The sequence below is a fragment of the Ambystoma mexicanum genome, chromosome 10 (assembly GCF_040938575.1).
Source record: "Ambystoma mexicanum isolate Mex_15411 chromosome 10, UKY_AmexF1_1, whole genome shotgun sequence".
Classification (NCBI taxonomy): domain Eukaryota; kingdom Metazoa; phylum Chordata; class Amphibia; order Caudata; family Ambystomatidae; genus Ambystoma; species Ambystoma mexicanum.
Window position 1 is genome coordinate 78,138,734 of NC_090932.1, and position 26,285 is coordinate 78,165,018.

Sequence of the window (26,285 nt, forward strand, 5' to 3'; positions counted from 1 at the left end):
TCCAATCTGATCAACTGGGACTGTGTACTTTTAAACTGTGTACTTTTAAACTGTGGTCTCCCGCCCCCCTGGGTGGGGCTCTGAGCGAGGGCGTGGCTTGTGGATGAGGGTTTGGACTGGTTGTTCCTGAGTGCAACGGGCACCTTTGAGTTTAAGGAGCTGGACCAAGCATATACCTGGCCTGTCCACCAGCTTGGAACTGAGGTTTTTCCCGCTCTGAATCTCCCTGGTGCTGTCTGGCCTGAGACGACGTCTGATGGGCGGGCGTCCAGTGTATGAATTCAGTGCTGGAAACGCACTAGGAAAGCTGCTTATATGTGTTGTTTCCTTCACAATACTGCCCACATGGTGAAAATGGTAACATTGTATCCCGGTCATGAGAAGATTCCCCTGTGGAACCCTGGTTGCGTGATCTTGTGTTTGCTGCATTATCCACTTTTGCCAAACTGCAGACTTGCAACATTGTATCCTTGGAACTTCTGAGTTTACTGCAAGCACTGCGACTTCTGTGAAATGACTTCTCCGATATCGTGTGGGAGGTTGTAACTTTATCGAAACACACGCTACTAATATTGAGTGAATGGAAGTGGCTTGTTTCTTTATGCTGAAGCTTTGGGCTTGCTTAGAGAGATCTTCATGCTCTCTATTCGGGGAGTTTGTGCATTTATGGGTTTCTCTGGCCATCCCCTGCCAAGTGCAGGTGACCAGAGGATCCACCCCATACCTCCCATGGGGCCATCATTCATAGGCTTGGGCTAACACCAGAGCCACTTGGTGGTCTCCAGGGACGTCATTTCACCGAAATGCCTGGGGTAGCGGAAGTGACATCACGTGACCCTTGAGCCCTGATGACATCACAGGAAGTGATGTCATTTGACCCCACCCTGAACTGATATCGCAGCAAGCGATGGAACACAATCTTTCACCCGTTGACAAAACAGGAAGTGGCATCACATAGCATTGTACACTATGAGAAATATGGTTACGATATCACTATAATGTGATGTATCGCCATATGTATTGTTAAGATCATTGTGTATAGACCCACATAACGAAATTACTGTGATTGCAAGCAGACGTCCATGACCAAATGATAATGATGCGTTATTATATAGCACTTACGCTTAAGCGCTGTATATTGAAAAAATATACACCCAATATCACCCATCCCGTGTTGGTACTCATTGATCGACCTCAGAAAGATGAAAGGCTGAGTTGATGCGTTTAAGAACAAACTAAATCAGTGACTCACCCTCTGAAGTGCGCCTGAAATAAACCTTTAATGAGTCTAGCAATTATTGTATAGAATTCCAGAAAGACACATTATTTGGTATTCCTATTCTTTCTTATTTAGGGTCACTGCTGGCCCTCCTGTTCTTATTGTTCTTTTTTTAAGGGGCCTGAACAAGAAAGCCAGCCACTCCAGAAGTAAAGAGCCACATGGTGCTGGCCACAGCCCAGCCCAGGAGCTTGCATTACAAAAAAAAAAATTTTTTTTTTTTTTTTTTAGAGGTCGTAAGGGAGCCCTCAGAGGTCGCAGTTGCAACCACCTCCGGCGACCCCTAAATGACGTCCCTGGTGGTCTCTAGAGCCAGGCACAGGTCCTCGTCACAGGAGGCAGCGAGTACCCCAGGAGCATTGCTGGTCTACAGGAAACCTACGTAATACACCCTCGCAGCCGAGTCTTCAATGCTTCCATTGCAGGAATTGTACCTTGAGTGCCCTAAGTGCACCCCCAGGTATTCTTTGTATGTCACCAGTTCCGCAAGTGCTGACCCTCAGCCCTCCACAAGCCCTCGGTCTCTTGAGCAGTTTCCATCACGGGTCCCCGATTTGCACTTTCTCAGCATTTACTGATCTACAGCATTGTGGTTACGTTTAATGCCTTGCCTACAACAAGCATGTAGTCCCCTTTCCCCAATTCTGTTTCCTAAGTCACTACCCACCTGACCTATGACTTTATTTCTTTTGGCTCCTTGTCAGGATTAAGAATGCAGCCTTTGTGCTTAGCTATGAAACACCCTCCCCACCCCAATTCTATTTCTATTCCCACGCTGTCCACTTCCTTGTCAGGTTCATAAATTATTACTCCTTGCTTAGCTAGGAAATGCCCTGACCACTTTTGCTGAACCCCCAAGCCTCTCTCTTTTCATTTGCGTTTGGACTACTAGGTGGTAAAGCACCGCCCATAAATTGAAACTATTGCATTATAGTACAGATGGCGAGAAATGGCATATGAGGATGGACACAAAGCTTGTAGGTGTTGTTTGGTTATTTGTTCACCCATTGACTGCCCATGGACAGGCTAATCCCTATGGCCATTCGCACCCAGTTCCTGCCCCCCCAAAAAACACCTCCTCATGGGAACTCTTTAAGCTCTCTATATTCAAGCCTTAACATCAAACTAGGGACACAAAGTGCCTGTCGGAGTCCATTCAAAGCCATCTTCTTATAGTTAATGACCTAATTATAGATGCAAACGTGCTTCAGGTGTAATACAAATGTCTTAACCTGGACTGCCTTTAGCCACTCGATGTATAAGCACTATATGTGTCCTTCTCTGAAGTCCGGCTAAAAATAAGCATTGGCACAGTCACCCGTTCTGGCTTCTCTGCAAGTATTGGGCATTTGCCAGGCACTGTTTTTAGATGGCCAGCTCCCTGTCTCTCTTAGTGGGCCATTATTCTAATGTAGTTTTTCATGACAACCTTTGTCTCAAGCGACCCTAATTTAGTTTACATGTAACATACTAATGTCAAAGGTGAATTTATCAAAAAGCTACCGCTCTCTTTGTTCAGTTGAAAACATCTACTTGACTACAGTCAGATTAAGAGGGGTGCCCCCTGCCCCTGTTATTTTTTTATTTTATTTTAACAGGACACACAGACAATTTAATTGGTTTGTGCATGTTACACATAAATACATAAATTCAAGTATAATAAAATAACCCTGAGAACTAATTTTCCCAAAGCAAATTTGGTCAGTGTTCTACCAGCACCCTTACGGAATAGACCAAAGATGGCGACAACTTACATCGATGTCTGTGTTGTGGACAAGCTGGTAGGCAATATCCGTGCAACTCTGATTGACGGCATCCTTGGGCATGTCGGCATCAGAATACCAACTTCGGCTGACCACATGGGCATAGGCGGCGGCTGGAGAAGCGTGCTGGACTCTGGTGGTGGTCACAATGCCCACAGATTTGCCTGGAAGACAAAGAACAGGTGGATTGTTAGTCAAGTCATGCCTTTCATTGATGCCCAGCATGGTGTAGATCAGTGGAAGATCGGAACATGGACCGTCTGTAAATCTAGTGCAGCTGAAGGGCAGAGTTGTAGAATACTTCGGGTAATTCAAAAATTCGGACTTGAGAAACACGTCCTAGAAAGAGTTTAGTGGTTATTAGTTCTTCCTGTTGCACAATATCTGAGCACCCTTAAAAATGCTCATGAAGCCAATATCTATGATCGAATACACAAGGACAGTTTGCCAACCCCCTCCATATCTGCAAATGGGACCAGCGAAGAACTAGAAACAGAGGGTGGCTTCCTTATTTTGACACCAACCTTAGCATGTGGTGCGTCTTTCTTCTCACTAGAGCCAACATGGCTGGTCTTTTTTGAAATGACGACAGTAGCCATCATTATATGACAACATTTTATAAATATTGACCAGGAAAACTGTCATCAGGTACTGTGGGCTGCCACTTGGGGCTATATTGAATGGGCTGTGTGCCCGCAGACAATGGGCCTCATTATAACTTTGGTGATAAATCGACCGATTCACTGTCAAAATTGTCTACGGTTACTGCCACTCGGCATCTTGTATTTATCATGGGATTACTAGGGATGCCACGGTGGTATTAGTCTCTATTTCTGAAGCCCAAAGAATCCAATGGGCAATTTTTCAGAATTACTGCAAGCAGTAATTTCTCTGGGGTAATTCAGATGATTGTTGGCAGTACGGGGGTGATTTGCCACCAGCTTTTTGCTGGAGGCACATCCGCCACCATACCAGTGAAACACATAATACAACGGTATGATAATTGGGTGGTAAAGTGGTTGTAACAGAATTACTCCCACTTTCACACCACTTCTTACCACACCGCCATACTCAGAATGAAGCCCGATGTCCCAGGACAGCCATTATTGTGAGAATGAAAGACTTTGAATTTATTCTCATCGTCCAATGGAACTCAATAATCATCGTCTATGACAAGAGTGAAGCGGAAGCAGGCTTGCAGCCTAGCATCCTGGAAGCTGGTGTGGGTCAACGTTAACCAATAGATGAAGAGTGGCAGTAAAAGTAAGGTCAAGATGAAGTCAAGCAAAAGACAACTAATGAACAAGTGACAGCTATCCATAGTTTCTACCTACCATCTGTAAAAAGACTAAGGGCCTCAACACAAGTTGAGCGGTAATCCGGCGTAATTTCAGCTGAGTGGAAATAGCGTTACCGCCGGGTCGTGCAGCTGTATTAGTGCTGCATCACAACCTGGCATGAACGCGCCCCCGACTCTCACGGCAACGTTGTAGCGCCCGGCAGAAACTGCGTCAAAATAAGGGTTACCAATGAGAATCTGGTGGTAAAAGCGCTACCACAAGCCTTCCCGCAGCCATTAGCACCAGCGCTAATAGCGCCAGCAGAAATTGCATCATCATCAGCATAGGAAGCATTGCAGTGTCCATTTTTAAATACAGAATCCATTAAATATCTCCACTTGCTGCAGCCATCCGGCCCTGCAAACAAGCAAGAATGTCCCAGGAGAGGATAAGAGGCAAGGTGGCAGAACATCGCCTGCGCAAACCCAGATTTAGTGAGGTGGAGCTAGTGGCCCTCACAGATGAGGTCATTGCCCACTGTGAGGAACCATGTTGCAGTCGGCAGCGAAAGACCACTGCACAGCGCAGGACAGCCATCTGGATTGCCAACTGCCAGAAGGTGACAGCAGTGGCAAGTGTAACCGGTGTTGGAGAGGACTGCCTCAAGTGGCGGAACAACCTGAGGGTCAGGGTGCAGGGACTGCTACCCCAACTCCGCCAGGAGTCGCTGGGGACTAGAGGAGGCCCTGTGGAGCCACTGGCCCTCAAAGCCTGGCTGGAGAAATGCAGTAAAGTGCTAGACATCGAAGGGATAGCGGGTGTTGGCATTGCCAGCAGCCGGCAGGCAGAAGGTGAGTGAACACCCCCCCAAAACAAGTGCATGCACTAATGACATCCCAGCATAAGATGCCCCAATGTACAGGGACACATCTCAGCAGACCCAGAAGCTGTGCATATCAATAGGGTGGAGGGAGGGGGTGGCACTTCAGCCACCCTCCAGAGCATCCACAGGGCAGGGCACCAAGGGTACCCCTGAGCGTGGGAAGGGATGGCAAGTGACCCAACCAAATGCCATGCGCACCACATCCATACTGGCGCACCCTGTGCCAGCGGGATTGAGGTGCGTGTCAGCAGTCACACCAGCATGTTGCGGGCCCACTTGGCCTGCCACATGTTGGCATGGCAGACAAGCCACAGGAGGGTACATGTCCCCCACACTGACATGTTCTCAACCTACCAATCACAGTGCACCAGAGTGCAGACTTGCTGGCTAGACAGCAGTTTCCCATCGAGAAATGACAGTGCCATGGACTAAGCCACCACCCCCACTCCCACCATGTGAGCTCCACTTGGGGAGTCAATGTGGAGGCATAAAGGACCACAAGCATGCATGCCAGATGCCCCAGCATCAACACCCTTCCCTCCCCACACACAGGGCAAAGACCAACTGGCCATGTGTCACACACTCATCGCTACAAGCAACCCCATGACGACAGGCCCACATGCAATACCCACTGACCAACAATGCCCATTTGCCCATATGTGTGGGGTCCCACTCTGTACCATACAAATGTGTCTTGCATCCCAACACACATGGAGGAATCATACCTGATGACATTTCCTAGGTCCCCTACAGGCACTCGTTTATCACCAGAGGCATCAGAGGAGGAGGAGGAGGTTGCCGGCTGATCTGAGAGTGGTGCATCCAGGCCCTCAAGGCCTGCCACCACCATCACCACGGCTCTTCAAAGGGCCACTCAGGCTACAGCAAGGTGGATGTCCCACTGTGTAACACCGCAACACACCAGGGCCAAGCCAAATCCCACACCACAGGCCACCAGGAACAGTGCAAGGCCGACTCCACCCACATCCGCAGCTGGAGGCACAGACACCGAGGCCACACTTGCTGGCAGGGTGATGAGGAGTCTCAGAGGACACCAGCCTGTGTCACCGGCTGCCAAAGGGTCACATACCCTGGAGAGCCCTCCACGCCTCCAGCGTCCACAGGCCCAAGGCAGCACTGGCCATCACCTGCGTCCACACTCCCCGGATATCCCTCAATGCCGCCAGCGATCTTGTCACAACAGGTCTACTCCGATGACCTCAAATTCTCTTTGATTGCTGTCACCAGAAAATGTATGTCCCTCCTGACCCTGAATACAGGCAGAAGAATGTGTCATTCATCACATCGGCCCCTCCCATGTCCCGATGCTACAGAAATGGCAGGTGCACATCACTTGTGGTATCTGGCTCCTACCTACCACCATACTGCAGGTGGGAAAGACGGTACTCATGGAGACAACCTTACCGCCCCTTCCCCACAGGGATCGCAGACAACATTAGCCTGCAGACTATCGAGGACTTGTATGAGCCGTGAGCTGAGGTGATAAAAGCAAACAACATTGCCAGGAAGAATGACACACGTATGTGCATTAGACACGAAGCACATACACATCCACCACCAAAGATACACGAACAATACGTCAAATTTCACTTAGACATGAAGAATACGATTGCATCCACTAGGTTAGAGCCTGTATACTCTCGCTATGCTTAAACGCAAGATGCACAAGAATACACAAAAAGCTTGCTTAAAAGCAGAATGTGGTTACAATGAGTGGCCAAGAAAATGGATGGCACAGCCACATGTGGGTGAATGGGAGACAGTGGAGAAACTTTGAAGATGCAGGGAGACCTGACTCGCTGAGTTAGCAGAAAAGACAAACATGAACAGATCAGACAACAAGCGCGCAAGTTCTGCCAAGGCTCCCAGGGAAATTAAGTTTGAATCAGCACTGAAAAATACAGACGTTACCAGTTTCCAAGCATGAGACACAGTTGTCTTAGATTAGTCAGGAAACTAGTAATGTTGGAATGTCAGATTCCCACCAACTCAGACTTAATATTGAGGGAAAGGTAGCTCAAGCAAGTCTCTAGAGGCCAAAGGAGGTAATAACACCTGCAGTAAATAAGACCAAAATCCTCAAATGTTTAGCAGAATAATCCAAAATGTGGTCTCCACACACGTGACCTACAGTTGGAGGATAATGTCTGTTCATTAGAGACAGACGTAGAAAGACTGAGATCTTTGTTTCCATCCAGGTCTCAGGACAAAAGGTACATGGTAGTGCAACATTGAAAGCTGAATGTCTTGTCTTGCGGCCTAGGGAATCAGAAATTGTAACCTTATTGGGACGAGCAGCACCTTGGTGTCATTCTCACCACCCCCTGTTGTTCTCATGTGCTAGTAATCTTTCAAATCGCCATGGCTGAGAAAGCCACTACTGACCAATCCCCATTTCCCGTCCACGTTGTCCTACACGCTGTTGCAGCGGCCAATGGCATATTGTAGGATTGACATGTATTCACCTGTGGCGATTTGGGAGGTGGTTTAAGGTGGAGCCATCAGATCGACAATAGCCAATTACCACACTAACCCATATACAACGGGTATATAATTGATTCCCCTAACCAATCCTTTCTCACATTAGGTTTTTGGAAAATGAAACGTCATCTGTGATGTCATACCTCTTCTTAAGGTGTTGTCGAGTTTGAACTCACTTGAGAGCTGCAAAGAGTTGTCTAATGTTCGTGCTGTCCCTGTTTTATATAAGTATTGTTAAATAAATCAGGAGTTTGTCAAATTTTTGGTCTTTTCCGTTTTTTGGGCGTGGGATTTCCACTGGCCTACCCTCTCGCTTATCCACTGGAGTTTTCCTCCCCATTTCTACAACACTGACACTCTGGCTGCCCTTCACACTGACTCTGCTACCTTCTCCCGTCTCGGGAGGATAGTTCAGTGGCAATGTGCTCGCCTTGGAAGCAACACAACACGGAGCAACCCAGGTTTGATCCCCGGGTCCGTGCTTAGAAGCCTGTGGGTATTAAGCTCATTACAAATAACCAATAAAATCAAATCTCACTCCCTTTAACTAGCCAAGGGAGGCAATGCATTCGGTCTGATAATTGGCCCGGATAAACCCTCTGGTAGCTGATGTGCGGTGGAGCAACGGTCTGCCACCCATTATTGTAATTGGGTACGCACTTAATACTCAGAGGTTTCTAAGTGCGGACCCGGGGATCGAACCTGTGTTGCTCCACCTCATCTTGCTTACAAGGTGAGCGCATTGCACCTGAGCTATCCTCCCGAGATTATGGAGGAGCCACAGAGCCAGACAAAGCAAAAGAAAGGAAAAGTGGTTTACCTTTACATTTTGTAGTGTCCCAGAATGCAATGGCCATGCAAGGCCGGGGGTGTTTTGCTTTCACAGCCTTGCACTGCACGTTGGATAAGCAGGCTAGGGACTGCAGGGCCAAATGTGCATGGGGGCCCCTGTGCCTCCCATCACATTAAGGTGACCTGGTGCAGCAATGCCTGGCACTGCGGATCTGCCATACATGTCAGGAATCAGGAAGGGCCTTCCCAGGCTTCCTGTCTGCCTCGTGCATGGGTGCCAGAGAGCATGGGGAGCTTGTGAGGGGGCAGCATGAAAGCGCAGCGGGAGCAGGTAAAACAGAAAAGCATTGTTGTACATTTCTGTGTATGTATGCAGGTGTGCATGCAGGGGGCTGTCTCTGCATGTGCGTGTCTCAGTGAGAGTGCACGTGGTGCATGGGTGTGAATGCTGTGTACGCATGTGAATTAGACGTGTGTGTGTGTGGGAATGCATGTGTGTGTGAGTGTGTGTGTGTGTGTGTGTGCGTGTGCGTGTGCGTGTGTGAATGCGTGTGTGAGTGCGTGTATGAGTGCGTGTGTGTGTGTGTGTGTGTGTGTGTGTGTGTGTGTGTGTGGCTTGCACAGTAGGCAGCATAACTATTGTCTAAACTTCTCCACCCATGCTTTCAGGGATCTCTCTGTTCTGTCTGTTCACTGAACACTGCACAACTCTTGTCCTGGAGCACAGTGAGCAATCTATAGCAAAACCTGGTCTCACTCCATTTCCAGTGTTATATACAAAATGTCAACAAAGCCAACATATAAATTAATCTCGAGGTCCAATTCTGCTTTTGTGTTGGTGTTGAGCGTGCCCTGGGTTGCCAGGTCCCCCATAGGGATTAAGGCCGACTTTTGACTCATGTGTGCTGTGAAGGACAAGCGTAGGCTAGGCTACAACAGACTGCCTGATACTCACCGATGTGTGCTCTGGGGAGAGGACATAAATGCAGCCAGCATGGTCGTTTTGAGCAAAGATAACATGATTAATGTTACGCTGAGTACAGCCCCACATTGGTGCAGCCAGGTATGGATGTTCTCTTACAGTGGCATGGGCAAAGCCAAATGATGATTGTTCTTACTTTGCATACTGGCCTGCATTCGTGGCCCCAAAATAAAGGTTTTCTTACAGTGGCATTACTGGCTCAATGGACATGGCCAACTTGATGGTTTTGTAACGTGTGAGTGGGTAGTGAGAATACGTTGGGGCAGCCAATATTGATGTTTTCTTAGTGGCAGAGAATAGAACAGTCAAAACCAAGACAAGTGCTGTTATGTTTGGGCACTGCCAGCAGGACTATATACTGGCATATATTGTGGGCAGAGGAATCATAAGCATGCTCCTGTGCACTGTTGGTGACCTGCATTTAGTGGGTTTTTTCACTCATTACCCTACAAAAGTGTGGCTTTTTACCCAGGTTTCCCCCAAAAGTGTGCTGTAAAATGAACCCTTTTAATCCATTATTCAAAACTTTTTCTCGGGGGGAGAGCACCCTAAAACTGGTTGTGGTCTGGGGTTTCCTCGCTCTGTTTAGTCGCTCACACACATTCATGGGAAATGTTTCCCACCATACAATTAAAAGGTGGTGCCCGTTCTTGACCAAGTAAGGACCTACCTCCAATCTCCCTCTCCCGCTAATTGCTGACACTATCAAAAATATTGCGTTTGAAAGTTCAACAAAGCCCTGGCTGCACCCTTGAGGTCTACTACCCTCCTCACTCTTTCACTGTCTCTCACCCTGAATCATGGCTTTCCCCAGCCATCTAACAATTGAGGATTCGTGCTGTATGTGCAGCCAATCTCCCGAAAGGGGTGGGGGGGGATGAAAAAAAGATGGCCGCCGCCAAAGGGAAAAGGGACTATGGAGGCGGCTGGAGCAGGAGCTCCAGCGCACGAAGTTCTGGTCCCGCAGGTAAATATGGAGGGAGGGATGTGGTGGGGGAGATGCCCCCTGTTGCCTCCCCACATAAAAATGCCACCACCCGGGGAAGTGCCTCGGCGGGCTGGAACAGAGGGCGGAAAATGTGTATTCTAGCCCGCTGTTCCAGCCACCTGCCTTCCCTTGGCGCAGATATCCCTTCCTGCTCCAAACACTTTCCTTTCGCTAATATTTCAGGAATGGCTACAGCTATTCAACTACAATCTCATTCATAATATGTAGTTTAGTTTTCGAAAGGAGAATTGTTTCTGTTTACTTACAAACAACTTAGACTCATTTGTTCATTGAGGTTGAATCTATGTGAAATGCTATAGTCTGAGCCAGCCCAACTGCCTCCTACAGGAAGCAGCCTGGATGCTCAGCCTCGCTATCAAAGGTGAAGCAGGTGTTTCTGTAAACACCATCTTTAAGGTTATATTAAGGATTGCATTGGATGGAGCATCGGTGAGTTTAAGAAGATCCGGCATCACAGCTGATTCTAATGCAATGGCAATTGTGGGAAAGGGTCTGTACATTGGCTAACTCCAAAGTTATATGTGAGCTTTCTAAACAAATCGCACTACAAACTAAATTCTGTTTGAGATTAGAGAAGGGTGCTATTGCCGCAAGGTTTGACCGTGGATGTGGTGGTATAACATGTACACTCAGTGTGCATGAACATTTCTCTCTATCGGGGGCCAAAATGTCCCTCTTGATCCATGGCTTGCAAATATTTATTGTAGCAATTCAAATTTTTCGAACCGCCGAGTTATGCCCTCCAGCGGGGGAGATTTCCTCAAGGAAGAAAGGTTGAGCATCTTTGCATTCAGGGAATGTGCCCTTTTATGTGGGTGTGGGGGGCTTTTAAGACATTTGGCCTCATTATGAGGAAGGAGGTAACCATGCCGCTTTTTGCGGCATGGCTACCCCCATTCCGGGTACCGGGTTCCCTGAATGGGGAAATACCAGGCCATTCCGACCTTGGAGGGTCTGGTATTTCCCCCATTTAAGGAACCCGGACCCGGTCCATCCCCATTCCCATTTGAGCCCCCACAGGGCACAATGGGAATGCGTTAATGACGGGCCCGTTGTTAGCATGCTGGCCCGCTCTCGTGACCCTCTAAGGACGTCTGGTAAAACCAGGCGTCCTTAACGGGGCCCGCGAGCAGACCTTGTAATGAGACGGTAGGGGGTAAACGGGGCCGGCAGCTCTACCGGCCCCGTTAACCCCCTAGCGCCTTCCTCGTAATCAGGCCCATTGTCTAGATTTCTTTTTTTCAAGGTAATTAAATCAATACTCTGCGTACAGCCCATTGAACTTTTTCACAACTCTTTACTCTGAGAATAATGTTTCACTTCTAGGTTTAACATTTTTTAGAATTGGAATTTTCTGAGGATGTAATTGACCTGCTGACCTTTACCTGCCTCGGATTTTGTACCCGCAAGACGAGCAGCGGCCGGTACTCGAGAGACCTCAACTTCAACCAACGCTTGCTTGCACTTTTTGAATAAAAGGATACATATTGTTTCACTATGGGTTAGTGTCATTTATTATTTGGGGTCAACGGGGGCGCTGCCGCTGGTGATGGCCGTTTTGTTAAACCCTCAAAAAGTGATCACTTGAGAAAGGATGATTCGCTATATCATTAAAACTTTCAATTTTGCCGGGAAATGGCAAATATGGAGAAAAAAAAAAAGACTCGTTTTGGAGGGAACTTAGGAAATCTACCATCAGATCAGATGTGCACTAGTGGAAGCACTGCCCATGTGAGCCCTTCCCAATTGCAAGGAAGCCAGTACCCTCTTCCTTAAGAAGCAGCCTAAAAGTCAGAACCCATTTGGCGGCAAAACGTGTCCAAATGAAGAGGTGGAGTAGAAGAGGCCATCATCGCAGGCCAATAATCAATGTTCGCGTCACATGAAGCAGTGTGCGCCTCCCTGGGGCGGTCACGCACCAGATGTTGGAAGGCTCTATTGGCATCTTGGCATGGATGCAGAGGCTAATTCGGCCAATCAACTCCTTGCAGAGCTGTGGCCCTTCTCCCCCATCCCACTCCATACCCGTCCTCCCTTTCCCTTTATTTGTGATCACCTTCCGGGTACATAAAGATCACCATTAAATGAATACACTACTTTCAGACAGCTTTGTAATTGCTTAATAAAAATACTTGTAAGTATAACTAGTCTACCTGTACTTTAATCATCCTATGTGGTTTCAATACTTGGCTCTTTACTTTCGAAAGTTACTCCAAGTAGGCCAGACGGCCTCCATTTTAGAAGAAGCGCGTCAAAACCATCTACACCATTTCTAACAATCCATCTTTCTGTCCAGCTTGCATCTTGCAGTGCTAGCCTCTGGGCGGGCCTGAGTCTCCAGTGTGGCTAAGCACCTGACCTGCCCATAATGGCTGGCAAAGCCAACCTCTGCTTGGATCCACAGACAGCAACTGCCTTACCTGCTTTCTTGGCCCGGTGTAGAATGGACTCCACTTCATTGCCGGAGGTGGTGTTGCACTTTTTGTAGACTGCAGCCGCGCTCAAGCCAAGGATCCCTGCGTTGGTTTTCACGCCACACAGGTAGGCCGTGGCAGTGCCGGCGCTGTCAGGGACCTGCTGGTCCACGTTGTATGTCTGCAAAAGAAGAAGGCCTCAACGTTATGCCCACTCTCCAAGTGTCTCCTTCTACCAGCAAAGCCTGCTGCCCACTGTGTGCCAGAATATTCCTTCATTTACATTTTAACTTTCCGAAGACCCCAGCCTGTGGAACCCCACCGGGTGATGCCGTCTCTAGTAGACATAACCATTGAAAATACAAAACCTGGCATTTTGAATAGGAAACATCCTCAGACCCCCTCACAAATGGAACATGGTACACATGGGGAAACCAGAAATGTATTCTTGCTCTTTCATCCCAGAGCCCTCTTAATTAACTGGCACTAAAAACATCTGGTTCTCCTTTAAAGAAAGTGAATTGGGGCTTGAGAAACATCATCTAGGCCCCGGGCACTGACTAAAGTAAACGTTGGGTAAACGCCAGGTGTGTATTCTGGATACAGCATCACACTGAGGACTTGGGGAGAGCGCCAGCAAAGTATTGAATTTGCTGATTAAATAAATGGTTTGTGGGTAAGACACTGGCTTTCTGGGGATGTGGACAGGCATGCCTTTTAGGGTGGAGCAAACCCAGGTGGGGAAGAGGCAGATCACCACTTCCACACAGGGCATTTAAAAGCCAGGGGCATTTTAAGGAATTCATTTCGGCTGGAAAAACATCCATCCAATCCGAGTGATCTATTTGGTGAATGTTTGGGAAAACCAACAAACGTATTTTTGCAACTGGCTCACATTGTGGCCTTGGTGTGAATGGACTGAAAGGTTTTCTTTTTTTGTAAAACGTATTTATTTTGAAATGCAAAATATTCTCCAGAGGGAGCAGGCAGCCGGGCAATTACGAAGAAGGCGGCTTTGGTGAGTCCATGGCTGACCCTCCCTCATAAGTGAGGGGGCCTAGCTTACGTTAATTTCAGCTGGGAAAGCACTCCCAAGGCGCAGGACTGGATGAGGATAAATGCTGGTGGAAGCTTGTGAGACTTATTCTTCTTATGTCCACCAAACGCTAGCTCTGGCCCTTTTTTGACAACGACCATTGTCAAGACCAACTATTTTGGCTTTTGTGTAGGCACTTGCCATAATGGTAGTATATGGCTAAAGGATGGCAACAGCTGGAAAATGGTGTGAGTGCCTGGGCATATAATGGCAATGGCCTGGCAAATGCCTATCGAAGACCCATACACAAGCCAAATTGTCAATGCCTGTTTTAAGAGGGCCTCCGGTACAAGGAACAGATATAAATCAAGTTGCTGAAGGCACACTCGGTTAAGACATTTTTATGACACCTGTTGCACATTTACAGCTCCAATTAGGGGTAGTTCACTCAAAAATGTTATGTTTTAAAAATGTTGGCCATAATTAAAAAATATATTGGCATAGTTTTCAAAAAAAAAGTTCCTATGAATTTATTTTTTGTTAAAATAGATTTAAAGCCTTCATTTTCAGGCACCTGGGTGCAGCCATTTTGTAAGCTGAATCAGTTTCAATTATGAAAGTTAATGCTGAACTCTGGTGTCAACAATCAAGCAAAAGCCCCCTGCTGGCAGCTTTTGCTTATTGCTGCTGGAGAGCAGAGCATTTTCCAGCATGCAGGCAGGGGGATAATCAATTAATTAATGCAATTCCACAAGCATATACAGGCTTCATTGAAAAGGAAAACGGTGTTATGATGTTCAAATGCAAAATAAATAACTGTCCCCTAAAAATAACTGCTGCAAGTTCAGGCTCTGTGGACTCCGGAAAGGGCTGCCTGCACTACATCGGACAATTACAGCTTCTAACAAACATGGCATTTACTGTGTGTCCAACGGATCAAACTTCGCTTCATAGACAGCAGAAATTGCACCACTCCACTCCATAACTCGCCCGACACCTACCCACAAAAGGCATCACACTGAGTCCACCAAACCCGCTAGAACTAGCAAAGGACCGTGACAAGGAGGAGAAAAGGAAAATGAAGGACTGAGCCGACTCTCGGCGAGGGGCGAAAGAAGCAGACATAGAAATAGGTGACAAAATACTGGTGCATCAACAAGGGTTGAGGAAGGAGGACCCCGCGTTTGCTCCGGACGGCTGGTTGTAACTAGCACGAAAGGAACCATGATAACCGCCAGGACCGAAGGAATGCTGGAATCAAGGTTAGAAAGCAGATCTTCAAAGGTGTTCAGGAGAGCAGTTTCCATGCATCTGGCAGCTCTGAAGCCAGACTGATGGTCATGGAGACAACCAACAGATTCCGTGTGGTGAGTAAGGTGGGAGATGGGTAGCTTTTCCAAGCATTTGCCCTGGAAATGGGTGATGGAGATTGGGTGATAGTTTGCCGGGCAGCTAGGATCGGCAGACGGCTTCTTGAGGAGTGGGTGCACAAGGGAGTGCTAAAGGGGAGAGGGGAACGTTCCAGTGGCAAAAGAGTGATTACATAAATCGGCCAAGACTGGAGCGAGGGTGTCAATATGGTCCTTGATAGTTCTGGAGGAGCAGGGGAGCACCTGTCTGGATAACACTTTCATAGATCGGACTTGTCTAGAAACCTTGTCAGGTGTTGTCAGAGAGGAAGAGGAGAAAGGAGGAGGAGTGGTAGAGCTACCCATAGGGGGGCCGAGAGAGGGAGAGGAAGAGGAGATAGAGGACAGGATGTCCTGAGTTTTTACAGAGAGGTGAGACGCCAGAGTCATACAGAGGGCCTGGGAGGGAACAGGAGAGGTAGAGACCACAACAGGATTGAACAGTTACTTGCAGATTTTAAAGAGTTTGGCCGTGTTGTTAGAGGCCACAGAGACCCAGGCTTGAATGTGTGCTCTCTTGTTGATGAGTGTTATTGCTTCGACTGGCAGTTTGGTGCAACCAGTCTAGGTATGTCCAAATGTGGCCTGGCATGCTTTACTGTAATGTTATTACGGGTCTACACTGGTCTACATTGTACAGACAGTGGGACATGTTTTCAATGTGGCATTTTTAATAACAAAGCATTAATGTTCCTGTGCACTGTTGGTGACTTGCATGTATTGGATTGGTGTTACCCTACAAACAATTGCAAACACTCTGGCATTTTAGCCAATTTTTCTCAGAAAGTGTGCTGTATATTGCAATAAAACTAATTTATTTCTTTCTCCTAGTACAGTGTGCGGCGTACCCCTTCAGAAGCACGTTCGTGTGTATTGTGCAAGCGTGATAATTTAGGCCGGGCCAGAGTGTGGCATGACACGTGATTTGTTGCTGAGTTGGCGGGGGCCCCTTCAGCATGTCTCGCAGGGGGCCCCCACATTTTTTTGTTACGCCACTGGCCCTGCGGGTTCGGTGAGCTGACCATCGCGTCCACTGTCTAATTTCTGGGCATATGTCCTGCAAAATAGCCCGGTGGAGAAATACTGTTAATGTGTGCAAGACGCAGGCACAATCTGTGATAAGGTATTTCAATATTTATTCCAGGACCAGGAAAAATGGTGTGAACAGGTATGGGCCCTTAGCACATCTGCATTACACTGCGGCCAACACTACGAGTGAACTCAGGTAGCCTGCAGTGTGGACTACTCATGGTCAATAACATGGCCTAAAGGCCTGCAAGGTGATTCCCTTTGGGTTGATAACCCTTACAGTTTCTGCTGCCAAGTAAAATGCCAAGGAGCTCTAGAGGGAGCGTCAGTTCTACTTTTATGATGGGTATGGGCCTGTTGGACTAGATGCATCTGGGAGGGGAGAACCAGAGAACTGGTGGTCCAACGATAGGCAGTGTTAAAAGGCAGGCTGGGGCGGCTAGTTGAACACAGGGATGTTGCTAGCTCTGGGAAAAGATCCACGGCTACGCTAATGACAGGACTGTCGAGACTCGGGGCTAGCTAACCTTTTGGTTGTAGCCCCTAACCTTCTATCCAGGGCTACAACAAAAAGACAAGGCTGGGGGGTCTATAGCCTCGTCCCCCTACAGCCCCCCGACGATGTCTCGGTTTGAACACTTCAGATTGCTCGACACAGGCTTTTGACATCTGATACAGCCCGCTTTCCGAGCAACTTAATTGGCTACGGTGCACCACCAGTGTGCCAAGTGTCAGTACAGCCACAGACGCCAGTCACGGATTGGCCATGTAAAAGTCCACAGACACTGCTAGCATCGCTTACCTTTGAGAGGGCTACATACGGGAATGTCTCCATGGCCATTTGGCTGTCCTCGCCTGGTCTACCGTCGAGCTGCCCCTTGTAAATTCGAGCAGCCGAGATGGTGGCGATTCCCATACCTGCAAAGAGATGAGGCATAGGAGTGTCAACATCACAGCAGGATAGACTCAGTGACTATTTTGAAGATAAAGGCAGGGCGAAGATATGACCATGGACATACCAAGATTAAGAAAGAGGCAGGTACCAAATCCCATCATCAAATCAGAGTTTGAAGTGAGCGGGTACTAGCCGGAACGGAGTTGCACTCATCTTTTTCTTTTTTCTTTTGTTACTGTTTATAGTTCCAGTACATTTTACAACCATTTTCACAGTTCTGGAGTGGTTCTTTTTTAAGTTAAATCTTTCTCTTTTTGACTTGGCTGGCTATTTAGAGCTGATCATTTCACTTAGAAGTGGAGAAGCCATTTTGATCACATTCTGTTTGTATTTTGTTCTTCTTAAATCATGTGTCAAAACATTGAGATTATAACTAATCACCGAATTACTTGCATCTTTGGATCTTATTAGTAAAACTACCACCCCCCTTTCCTGGACTAATTATGTGTACTGAAAAGTTGAGCACAGTTCTTTACATTAACTCAATAACCTGGCCAGCCATTGGGGTCTTTATCAAGCATCACCAACAACATCTTAAGAGTAGCAGCTTTCAGTTCCACTGCTTTATTTTATTGCACAGTCACCTCTGCAACAAATGTCACAAGTTGCATATTGTGGCACAGAGCTGTGCAATATTCACCTCTCCCGCTGTTTTGGACTACAACTCCCATCAGGGGTAGCCAGTGCAGAAATTGCTGAGGGATCATGGGATTCAAAGTCCAAAACATCTGGAGAGACGCTAGTTGCAGGCCACTGCTGTAGACCAAGTTAACACTATGTAATAGAGAAAGAGATTACCTTTTCTTTATACTGAAAAGGGAATGTTGTACTGCTGTTAAGTAACAGGGGTTATGGTTATCAAATGCAACAAATATGCAATCATTGGGTTTAAGGATCTGTTAGGCCCGCTGGAATTTGAACCTGTGAGCTACAGAGTCCACTGTAAGGAACTCATGGTTGTAACAGTAAAGACAGACAAGTGATCACAATTCAAGGGTGTTTATTAAACTGTATATTAGGTTATATAAACACCCCATCTAAACCTAAATCTAGGATAGGAGCTTCTGTTCATCAGAAAAAAAAAAATGTTCACAAAATGATAAGTCAGGATGGTATGGCTGGGGTCTCCCTTCCCCGCGTGTTTAGCACGGGACAAGGCTGGACTCCTGTGCACAGCGCACTCCTGGGCCTCGCCAGCAAGAGGTTACAGTTCAGTTCCAAAATATCAGAGCCTTCTATGGCCAAGTCTCTTTCTCACAAAGTCTCTTGCCTCAGAGGACCTGATGTGTCGCAATCCACTAAAAAAACTAAACGTTCCTTCAATGATTCTTTACGAGGCACCTACTCTCCACCTTAGGATCCCACACTGAGGGACTCCAATCCTTCGTGCAACGTGGCCCTCCCTCTGTCGGGTTCACTACGGTCTTTCATTCACAACGTTACATTCAAGAGTCTCAATGACTTTTTAGACAACCATTCAATGTGGACAACCCTCAGCCGGGTTTACTCTTTTCGACACAGTGGCTACGGGATTATTACTATTTACCTTGATTCGCAGGCATCGCTCAGCCTTGCTCACGTTTGCCAAACACACAACTCACTTTGCTCTCCTTCTTGTCAACATGTCAGAGACTTTCGATTGTACAAGGGGTTTGACTCGAAGCTTGTATGACCCTCCGACTCCTCACGCCGACCTCTGCTAGGGCCTCCTGTTACTTGTAGTTTCAACAAAGGGTACCAGCCAGAGTCCTTCGAATGAGCACCCACGTGGTACCTGACCACTCTGCAGCTAGTCCTTCAAGGGACTTTCTTTCAATCTCAAACACACACAAGTTACTTTTTCACAAGTTTATACAATGTTGTTGTTCACAACCTTGGGCTCAACACAGTTCGGTGTGCTACCAGCACTCTCCAACTCACCAGCTGTGCTGAACCCGGTCGGCTTTTCTTGCTTCTGGAGTCAAGGATGGTACCATGGTAGCAAGCGTGCCTCCACGCCTGGGTTATTAAAGCGGGAGGCCCCCATGCACCGTTGACATCTATTATACCACATGCCAGCTGTAAATCAGAGTCTTATGATTCTTTTCAAAGAGGCTTTGCGGGTCTGGGTTGAAGAGGGCAAGGGCACTTCCCTCCTTGTCGTCCTCTAAGGTCTCGCCGCCTTTCTTCTCCGTTTGTACTGCCGGCTCGGAATTACTGCTTCCTCATGCAGTTGGCCTTGCTCGAAGGGTGCTTTCATGCTTCGCCATTTATCCATGTGGTGAAGGGAAAGGGCCGACAGGTGTGCATAGTTATTATCAATTGCCTGACTCTGCCTGACCCTGGTGTTGGGACATGTCAGGTAAACGGCTCGAGTGTTAGTCCATTGTCTGACATGGCATAGAAAAGTGTTTGTGTGGGAAAATGAGTGGTAGAGCTTCTACATATCCTATGGGGTAGGATGGGGAATGGGTGTCAATGGGAAGGGGGTACAGTGCCTCAACCTTCGGTGTCCCACTTCCACTCCCCGAAGACCCCCCATCCAGGTGATCCTCCCCCACTGGTCCACCCCAGGAACTGGATCCAATAGCGATGGCCGTGTCCTGGCCACCTGGACGACCGATCCCTGGGGACTAGTGGGTGGGACACCTTCTTGTTTCTCACAACACACAGATCTCATTAGCGAGCGCTAGACCCGCTGTGTCACCTTTCTACCAGTGCACTAAAATAACTTACTACCAGATCCCATAATAGTAACTTGTTTTATATAGTACTTACTACCACACTTTTGCTGTTCTCGTGGTGAGGCAAATAGGGGGTGTTGCCCAAATCATTGATACCCACTTTTTAGGCCTCTAAAGAATGTATGGTAAGGTGGGCCCTGCTGGGATTATATCGTGCGACATGAAGGCCACACTCAGATGTCAAGTCCTTCACTCTTTTTGCCATGTACCCTGATACCTTTGTCTGACCGACAATGGTGGCTAAATTAAAACCCAGTGATGCCATGCTCTGCTTGATGGTTGGAGGGCTGCATGGGTAAAACTGGGCCTTCGAGTTAACCTTGCCAATGGTCTTGCCGTTCTGATTTCTTTAATGTTTCTTCTGAGCATTAGGCCTGCTAGACTTTGCACACCAAGATGTTCTTCAGATTTCTTATAAAGTTTCCAAGTCATTAGCAATAATTCAGTACCTAGAGTAGGGGCTAAGGTAAGGAAAGGATGGGGAAGGGGATAGAGGAGAAGGATGGGAAAGGACTAAATGTAGGCACCACCATTGAAACCCTGATTTCAGGAAATACGCAGCTGCAGAAATCGGTTTTCTTACTTAGCACCTCTTGTAGGAAGAGTGACATGTTTGCCACCCATAGGAGCTGGTTTCGGTGGAAGTGGATAGCCAGGTAGCTGCACTGTAGTTCTATAGGCCCGAGATGGGGCTGCTTCTCACTTCTCTATTAGATCCCTGCTCTTGCCTCTTGGAGGTGCAAAGATGACACTTTGGGCCTCATTACGAGGTTGGAGGTAGCCTTGTCGGTAAAGACCCTTTGTATAAATCCTTTCAAATTAATTTGTTGCGCTTGGAGAGCTTGATTGGGCCCCAAAGGGCCTCCCAGTTCCTTTCATATCTCTGTACATCATCCAAAATGACATCAAGGATGCCTGGTTCTACAGCAACAAGTGTTCTTACAGTGGCATGCTGGAAAAGTGTGTGCACGTCCATTATGAACATGTGTTCTTACAGTGGCATGCTGGAAAGTGTGTGCATGTCCATTATGAACAAGTTTTCTTACAGTGGCATGCTGGAAAAGTGTGTGCACTTCCATTATGAACATGTGTCCTTAAAGTGGCATGCTGGAAAAGTGTGTGCACGTCCATTATGAACATGTGTCCTTACAGTGGCATGCTGGAAAGTGTGTGCATGTCCATTATGAACAAGTTTTCTTACAGTGGCATGCTGGAAAAGTGTGTGCACTTCCATTATGAACATGTGTTCTTACAGTGGCATGCTGGAAAAGTGTGTGCACGTCCATTATGAACATGTGTTCTTACAGTGGCATGCTGGAAAGTGTGTGCATGTCCATTATGAACAAGTTTTCTTACAGTGGCATGCTGGAAAAGTGTGTGCACTTCCATTATGAACATGTGTCCTTAAAGTGGCATGCTGGAAAAGTGTGTGCACGTCCATTATGAACATGTGTCCTTACAGTGGCATGCTGGAAAAGTGTGTGCACGTCCATTATGAACATGTGTCCTTACAGTGGCATGCTGGAAAAGTGTGTTCACATCCATTATGAACAAGTGGCCATTTTGGTATATTTGCTGCCACATACTGAGCAGCTGGACTGGAGCATGAGCACGTTTTTACAGTGGCAATACTGGCATATATTGTGTTGATGTGAGTCATCATGTGATTAAACGCAAATATGGATCATAACATTTAACTTAGTGATGCATGGTATTATAAGGGTCACTTGCTTCACACAGTGTGCTTTTCATTATGTATGACAGATGACTTTTCAAGCGACCATTCTAAGTGAATAGGATTTGTAGCGATGGCACTTTGCAATTTCAAAGGCACGTGCATAGAAACTGTGACTGCGGTTCCAATGCCCTAAACCTTATGAAATGCAACTGTATGGGAACTAGCTAAAGAGTTTCCCAACAAGCGTTCATAACTGCAGTGATGCCAGTCCTGTATATTAACATGCAGGGTAGTGACTCTGGTTTAACCAACGGCATCAGGCACAGGCGAGTGGATGTGGCAAGAGGGTGGGTTTCAACCAGGAAGCAAAACCTAAACAATAGGGTGAGGTCATGACCAGCTTTTTGCGGCTAGGAAAACACGTGCAGGAATGAAAATCTTCCCCTCTAAGCAGTCTTTCATATACTCCTGTTTTTCCAAGATGGCCGCCTACTCACCGTCCCCCAGGAAGAGAATGGCGTTCTTGGCCTTGTGCGTCAAAGGGGCGAGTTTCAAAGCCGAGTTTATGGTTTCCTTGGCTTTCCCGTTCCAATAGGCAGGATCTTTCTCATGATCTGCAAAATACAGAAGAAAACTATGTGAAAAGAAGACCTTTCGACCAACAATCCCAGAAAGGTGTCCCCCCCCGGGACGGCGTTGGGGGATTTCAACTTTTTTAAATGAAAGGAGCCTCGAGCCTCAGGGGGCCCTCCAGCAACTGCTCCCATGCTGCCCGATACGGCAATTGATTGCTTTCTATATTATTTTCGCTTTGGGGCTTTAAATATGCTCTTTGAGCACTCCCATTAGAAGCTTAATTTACTGGAGCCCTTCTGACACCTGAAGTGCTCCAGCATATGGAGCTTGTAACTCGAGCACTGAAAAGCACGCATTTAAAGTAGAGAAATACACCTGGGTATTCATAGCTGCCGGTTATCACGAGACAGCCAGCCAGCAGGGAGCTGAAACAATAAATGCCCACTGAAAAGCTAGAAATTCTTCTTTGTTTGTTTGGTAATGCACACCAAACCCATAGGTAGCTGGGCGCAGCAGTTTACAAGTATACATAAAGCTTAGTTACAGCATGATAAAGGTACAGTAATAACATTTGGGAGTGCCCGGTGAACAAGGTAACATACAGAGGCCAAGTGCAGTGGTCGGTACAGTCAACTGTTTCCATAGCTAACTGAAGAGATAAGAGGGTGGTCAAGAAATCACGTGGTCATATGGGTACATCAAAAGCAGGCAAGTGTTAGTTGTCATTAGCTGGAAGCCAGTTTAACATGTTGCGTCTGAATCCAAGGTAGTCGGGAGGAATCAGGGTTAAAAGACAATGAGGTGATAATCAGTGGACATTTAGTGTTTCAACTCCCTGCTGGTTGGCCGGCTAGTGATAACAGGCGGCTGCTAACCACAGGCTGTATTTGTCTCCATTATAATGTATGCACCCCGCGGGTGTCCCAGACTGTTTTCCTCTCTCAGCAAGGGCTCCCCCCAACTATCATGTTGAAATGTCCCCCTACACTTCATCGGCTGGGCCTGGGTGTACACCTCTGAAATTCCTCTGAGAGCGTGAGAGGGGCGCTCCCACTTTTAGCGAATACCACCCCAAGGTAAGAGCGATCTAGGGGCGCATCTTCTGAAAAACGGGCGCTCAAACAAAACAGAGCCCTTTCAGCACAACAGCATTTTGTGGCATTTAAACCAATGATTTGCAAATGTATCCATTTGTATTCCGAGTTTTAGGGCTGCAGCAAAAGAAAAGCCGGAAAGTAAATTATTGCGCAAAGAAAAGGCGGTGTTGAAAAACATATGGGGGCCATCGAGGAAAAACTGTGCCTAGGCAAGCACTTGGATAAAAATGTCCCTGTAACAAAAAGAATCATTCTTTAGGTGCATTGAACCAGTGATCTGACTAGGTCCGACATTGCCCTAGTGCAAAAATGCACTGTTTTCTGCCTTATTGTTAAATTGCACTTTCTTGCACCAGTGCAAAGTTGCTGTTATGCTGCCCACGAAGATTCAACTGCATTGCCTTTACAGAGTGCCATTGCATGTGCAAAGAGCGAGAACACGAAAACGACTCATTCCCATCAAGATCAGGAGTGTCAATCAAATGGTAATTGACGTGTTTATGATGCGCAGCGCAGGTCCCACATACACTTATTTTTCCTGCTGCTGCTGCTTGTAAGTGGAGCGCCCCATCATAGTGCCAAGTGAGAAAGGTGCTGAGCCAGTCAACACATTATATCCAACTCATGGTGGGTCACTCTTTCCCTGGTGGTGCCAGGCTGCACACTGCAACATGGCAGAGGGTTTACACGTCAGTCTCCCACCAACAAAGCAGTTGTGCTTAAAGTGGTGTTTGGCGCAGGTGCAAAGTGCAATTAGTTATTTTGCAAGGAAGAGTGGATGCACTCTTTTGTTGGGGTAATGCCATTAATTCTTTTTTAGGCCACTGCATTTTGAGGGTACCGAGTGCACCTCATTTTTTTGGACTTTCTTTATTGCTGCAGATTAGCTGGGTATTTTCAGCAGAGCACAGCTGGTTATTTTGCGCTTTTTTTCTGTCCAGATCGTGTGACAAATTTGAGCAGTTGTGGGGTCAACAGTGATCAAGAAAGGAATTAAATATCTTTGTATTGAAGCATTTTCTTCAGGGGGTTCCCCAAAGATGGTGATCGACCCTTTTCCCATTATTTGCACGATGAATGCTTCCTCAAAGCTTTTGGGTGGATTTGTGTGTTGTGCCCCTTATAGAGTAAGTGAGACATTGTCTGAGGTGCAGGGGGGAGGCCTAATGTTGGGTGGTATAGGAGGAACACAAAGGGAGATTGGAGTTCTCAGACCTGCTACTGTATCAGAAAGCTGTGTCCGCAGAGGGCGGTGGTGGAAGTGTGGTTAGGAGGCAATGTTATCATGCCTTGTTAGGCCGGTTCATGCTTTGCTATGACTTCTAATGCTTTGTGATGCCTTCTGTGCCATGTTTTGCCAGGCTACGTGTGGCTCAATAGTTTGTACCCCTCGCTAACTTTCTCACCATTCTACTCTCTACCTTACATTGTAGAAATCACGCCACAGCAGGGAAGTATAGATGGCCTGTAACGTCCAGCCAGTCCAAGCCTTTGCTCGGGCCCTAGCGATCGTTGCTAGACATCACCAGCCTGTACGACACCCTGCTGGGACTCGATTGCTATTAGCACCCTGGGTTTGCCCCGGGTGCAAACAGTTTATTTTTGTTTCCTCTAGAGATTGGTTGCGTTTATTGCGCAACGCTAACCTCCCTCGGGGAAAAAAGCCAAGATGGCCGCCTCTGGAAAAGTCCCTTTTTCATTTCTATGATGGCCTGGAGCAGGAGGAGCACCGAGACCAGAGTACAAAGCTCCGATACAGCAGGTAAATTGCAAGGGGTTGGGGGCTGGCGAAGAGGTTTGTTTTGTTTCATTTTGGAGCGGTGGGGAAGATGGCTCCTCCCAGGGAAGGGTCTCACTTGGCTGCAAACAGGAGGCAGAGACTGTGTATCCTCGCCCGCTGTTCTAGCCACCTGATTGTGTATCCTCGCCAAACTGTTGACCTGGTCACTCCCCAGCCAAACCTTAATACAATTTCCTATGTGATTTTGGGTGTCTTTCCAGATGTATTCTCATTTTCTGCGGGATTAGTTTGTTCCCCTGCCAAGCTTTGGTACAAGTCTGTGTACTACTTGGGTGCAAGTCCCAGAATTGCCTTTCCAGTGGTATCTTTACTTACTATAGCTTTGCGTCACTCTCTTGCCAAGCCTTAGTACAACTTTGTGTAATGTGTGGGTGCGAGTTTCAGACTCATCTTTCCGGAGCAAGAGTCTCTCTGCAGTCTGCAAGCCCCTGTGGCTTCCCTCGTACCCTGCTGTGTGATATATGCAAATGCTGACTCCCTCGAGGCAGCTGGGCTCACTCGAGGTACTCCTGTACAACTTTTAGGAGCTGCTCTTCCCCTGCGGGGCTCAGCAGGTTTCCTCTGTTTTGGACTGGCGTGCCCATTCGCCTTTGGGGTTGCCTGACCTCTTGGACCAGCCTCGGATCCTCTTTTCCCTTGCACAGCGTCTCGGTCAACAGCCATCTACCAATTGGATTTGCCTTCTCTCTTGCGGTTCCTCCTGGCAGGGCTTGAGACTCTGTCAAGTCCTCCGTTAGTTTTCAACTTGCTCAGGCCAATCCAGTAGCATGAACCACTAGACGGCTGACAGTGGCTTCAATGCAAACTCGGTGTTGCTCTGCATTCCCTCCTTGTCTCAGTCCCAGGTGAGTCTTGAGATGGAAGCTCCCTAGTCCTTTTCTTCGTTCCAGTACTAAGAGTATTGAAATGGTAACTGACTATTCTTCCTCCTCGTCTCAGTACTGAGTGAGTATTAGGATGGTAACTCACCAGTCCTCTTTCTTGTTTTATCTTCTCTGTTGGAGTTGCCTTAGCAAAGTAGATGGGATGTGACTGAGTGTAAAGAGGAATGGTGGAGGAAAAGGTGGGGTAACTTTG

At 47.3% G+C, this 26,285-nt stretch overlaps 1 protein-coding gene across 1 annotated transcript in view; it reads right to left on the reverse strand.

Annotated features, from left to right (window-relative positions):
- Nucleotides 1-26,285, reverse strand: part of LOC138491171 (alkaline phosphatase-like) — a 172,319-nt gene that overhangs the window by 83,704 nt on the left and 62,330 nt on the right. The window contains exons 2-5 of the mRNA XM_069617546.1: nt 22,232-22,348; nt 17,181-17,296; nt 12,911-13,085; nt 3,034-3,206 (exon numbers count right to left, since the gene is read on the reverse strand). Coding sequence (XP_069473647.1) covers nt 3,034-3,206; nt 12,911-13,085; nt 17,181-17,296; nt 22,232-22,348 — 581 coding nt within the window. The remainder of the gene's footprint in view (nt 1-3,033; nt 3,207-12,910; nt 13,086-17,180; nt 17,297-22,231; nt 22,349-26,285) is intronic.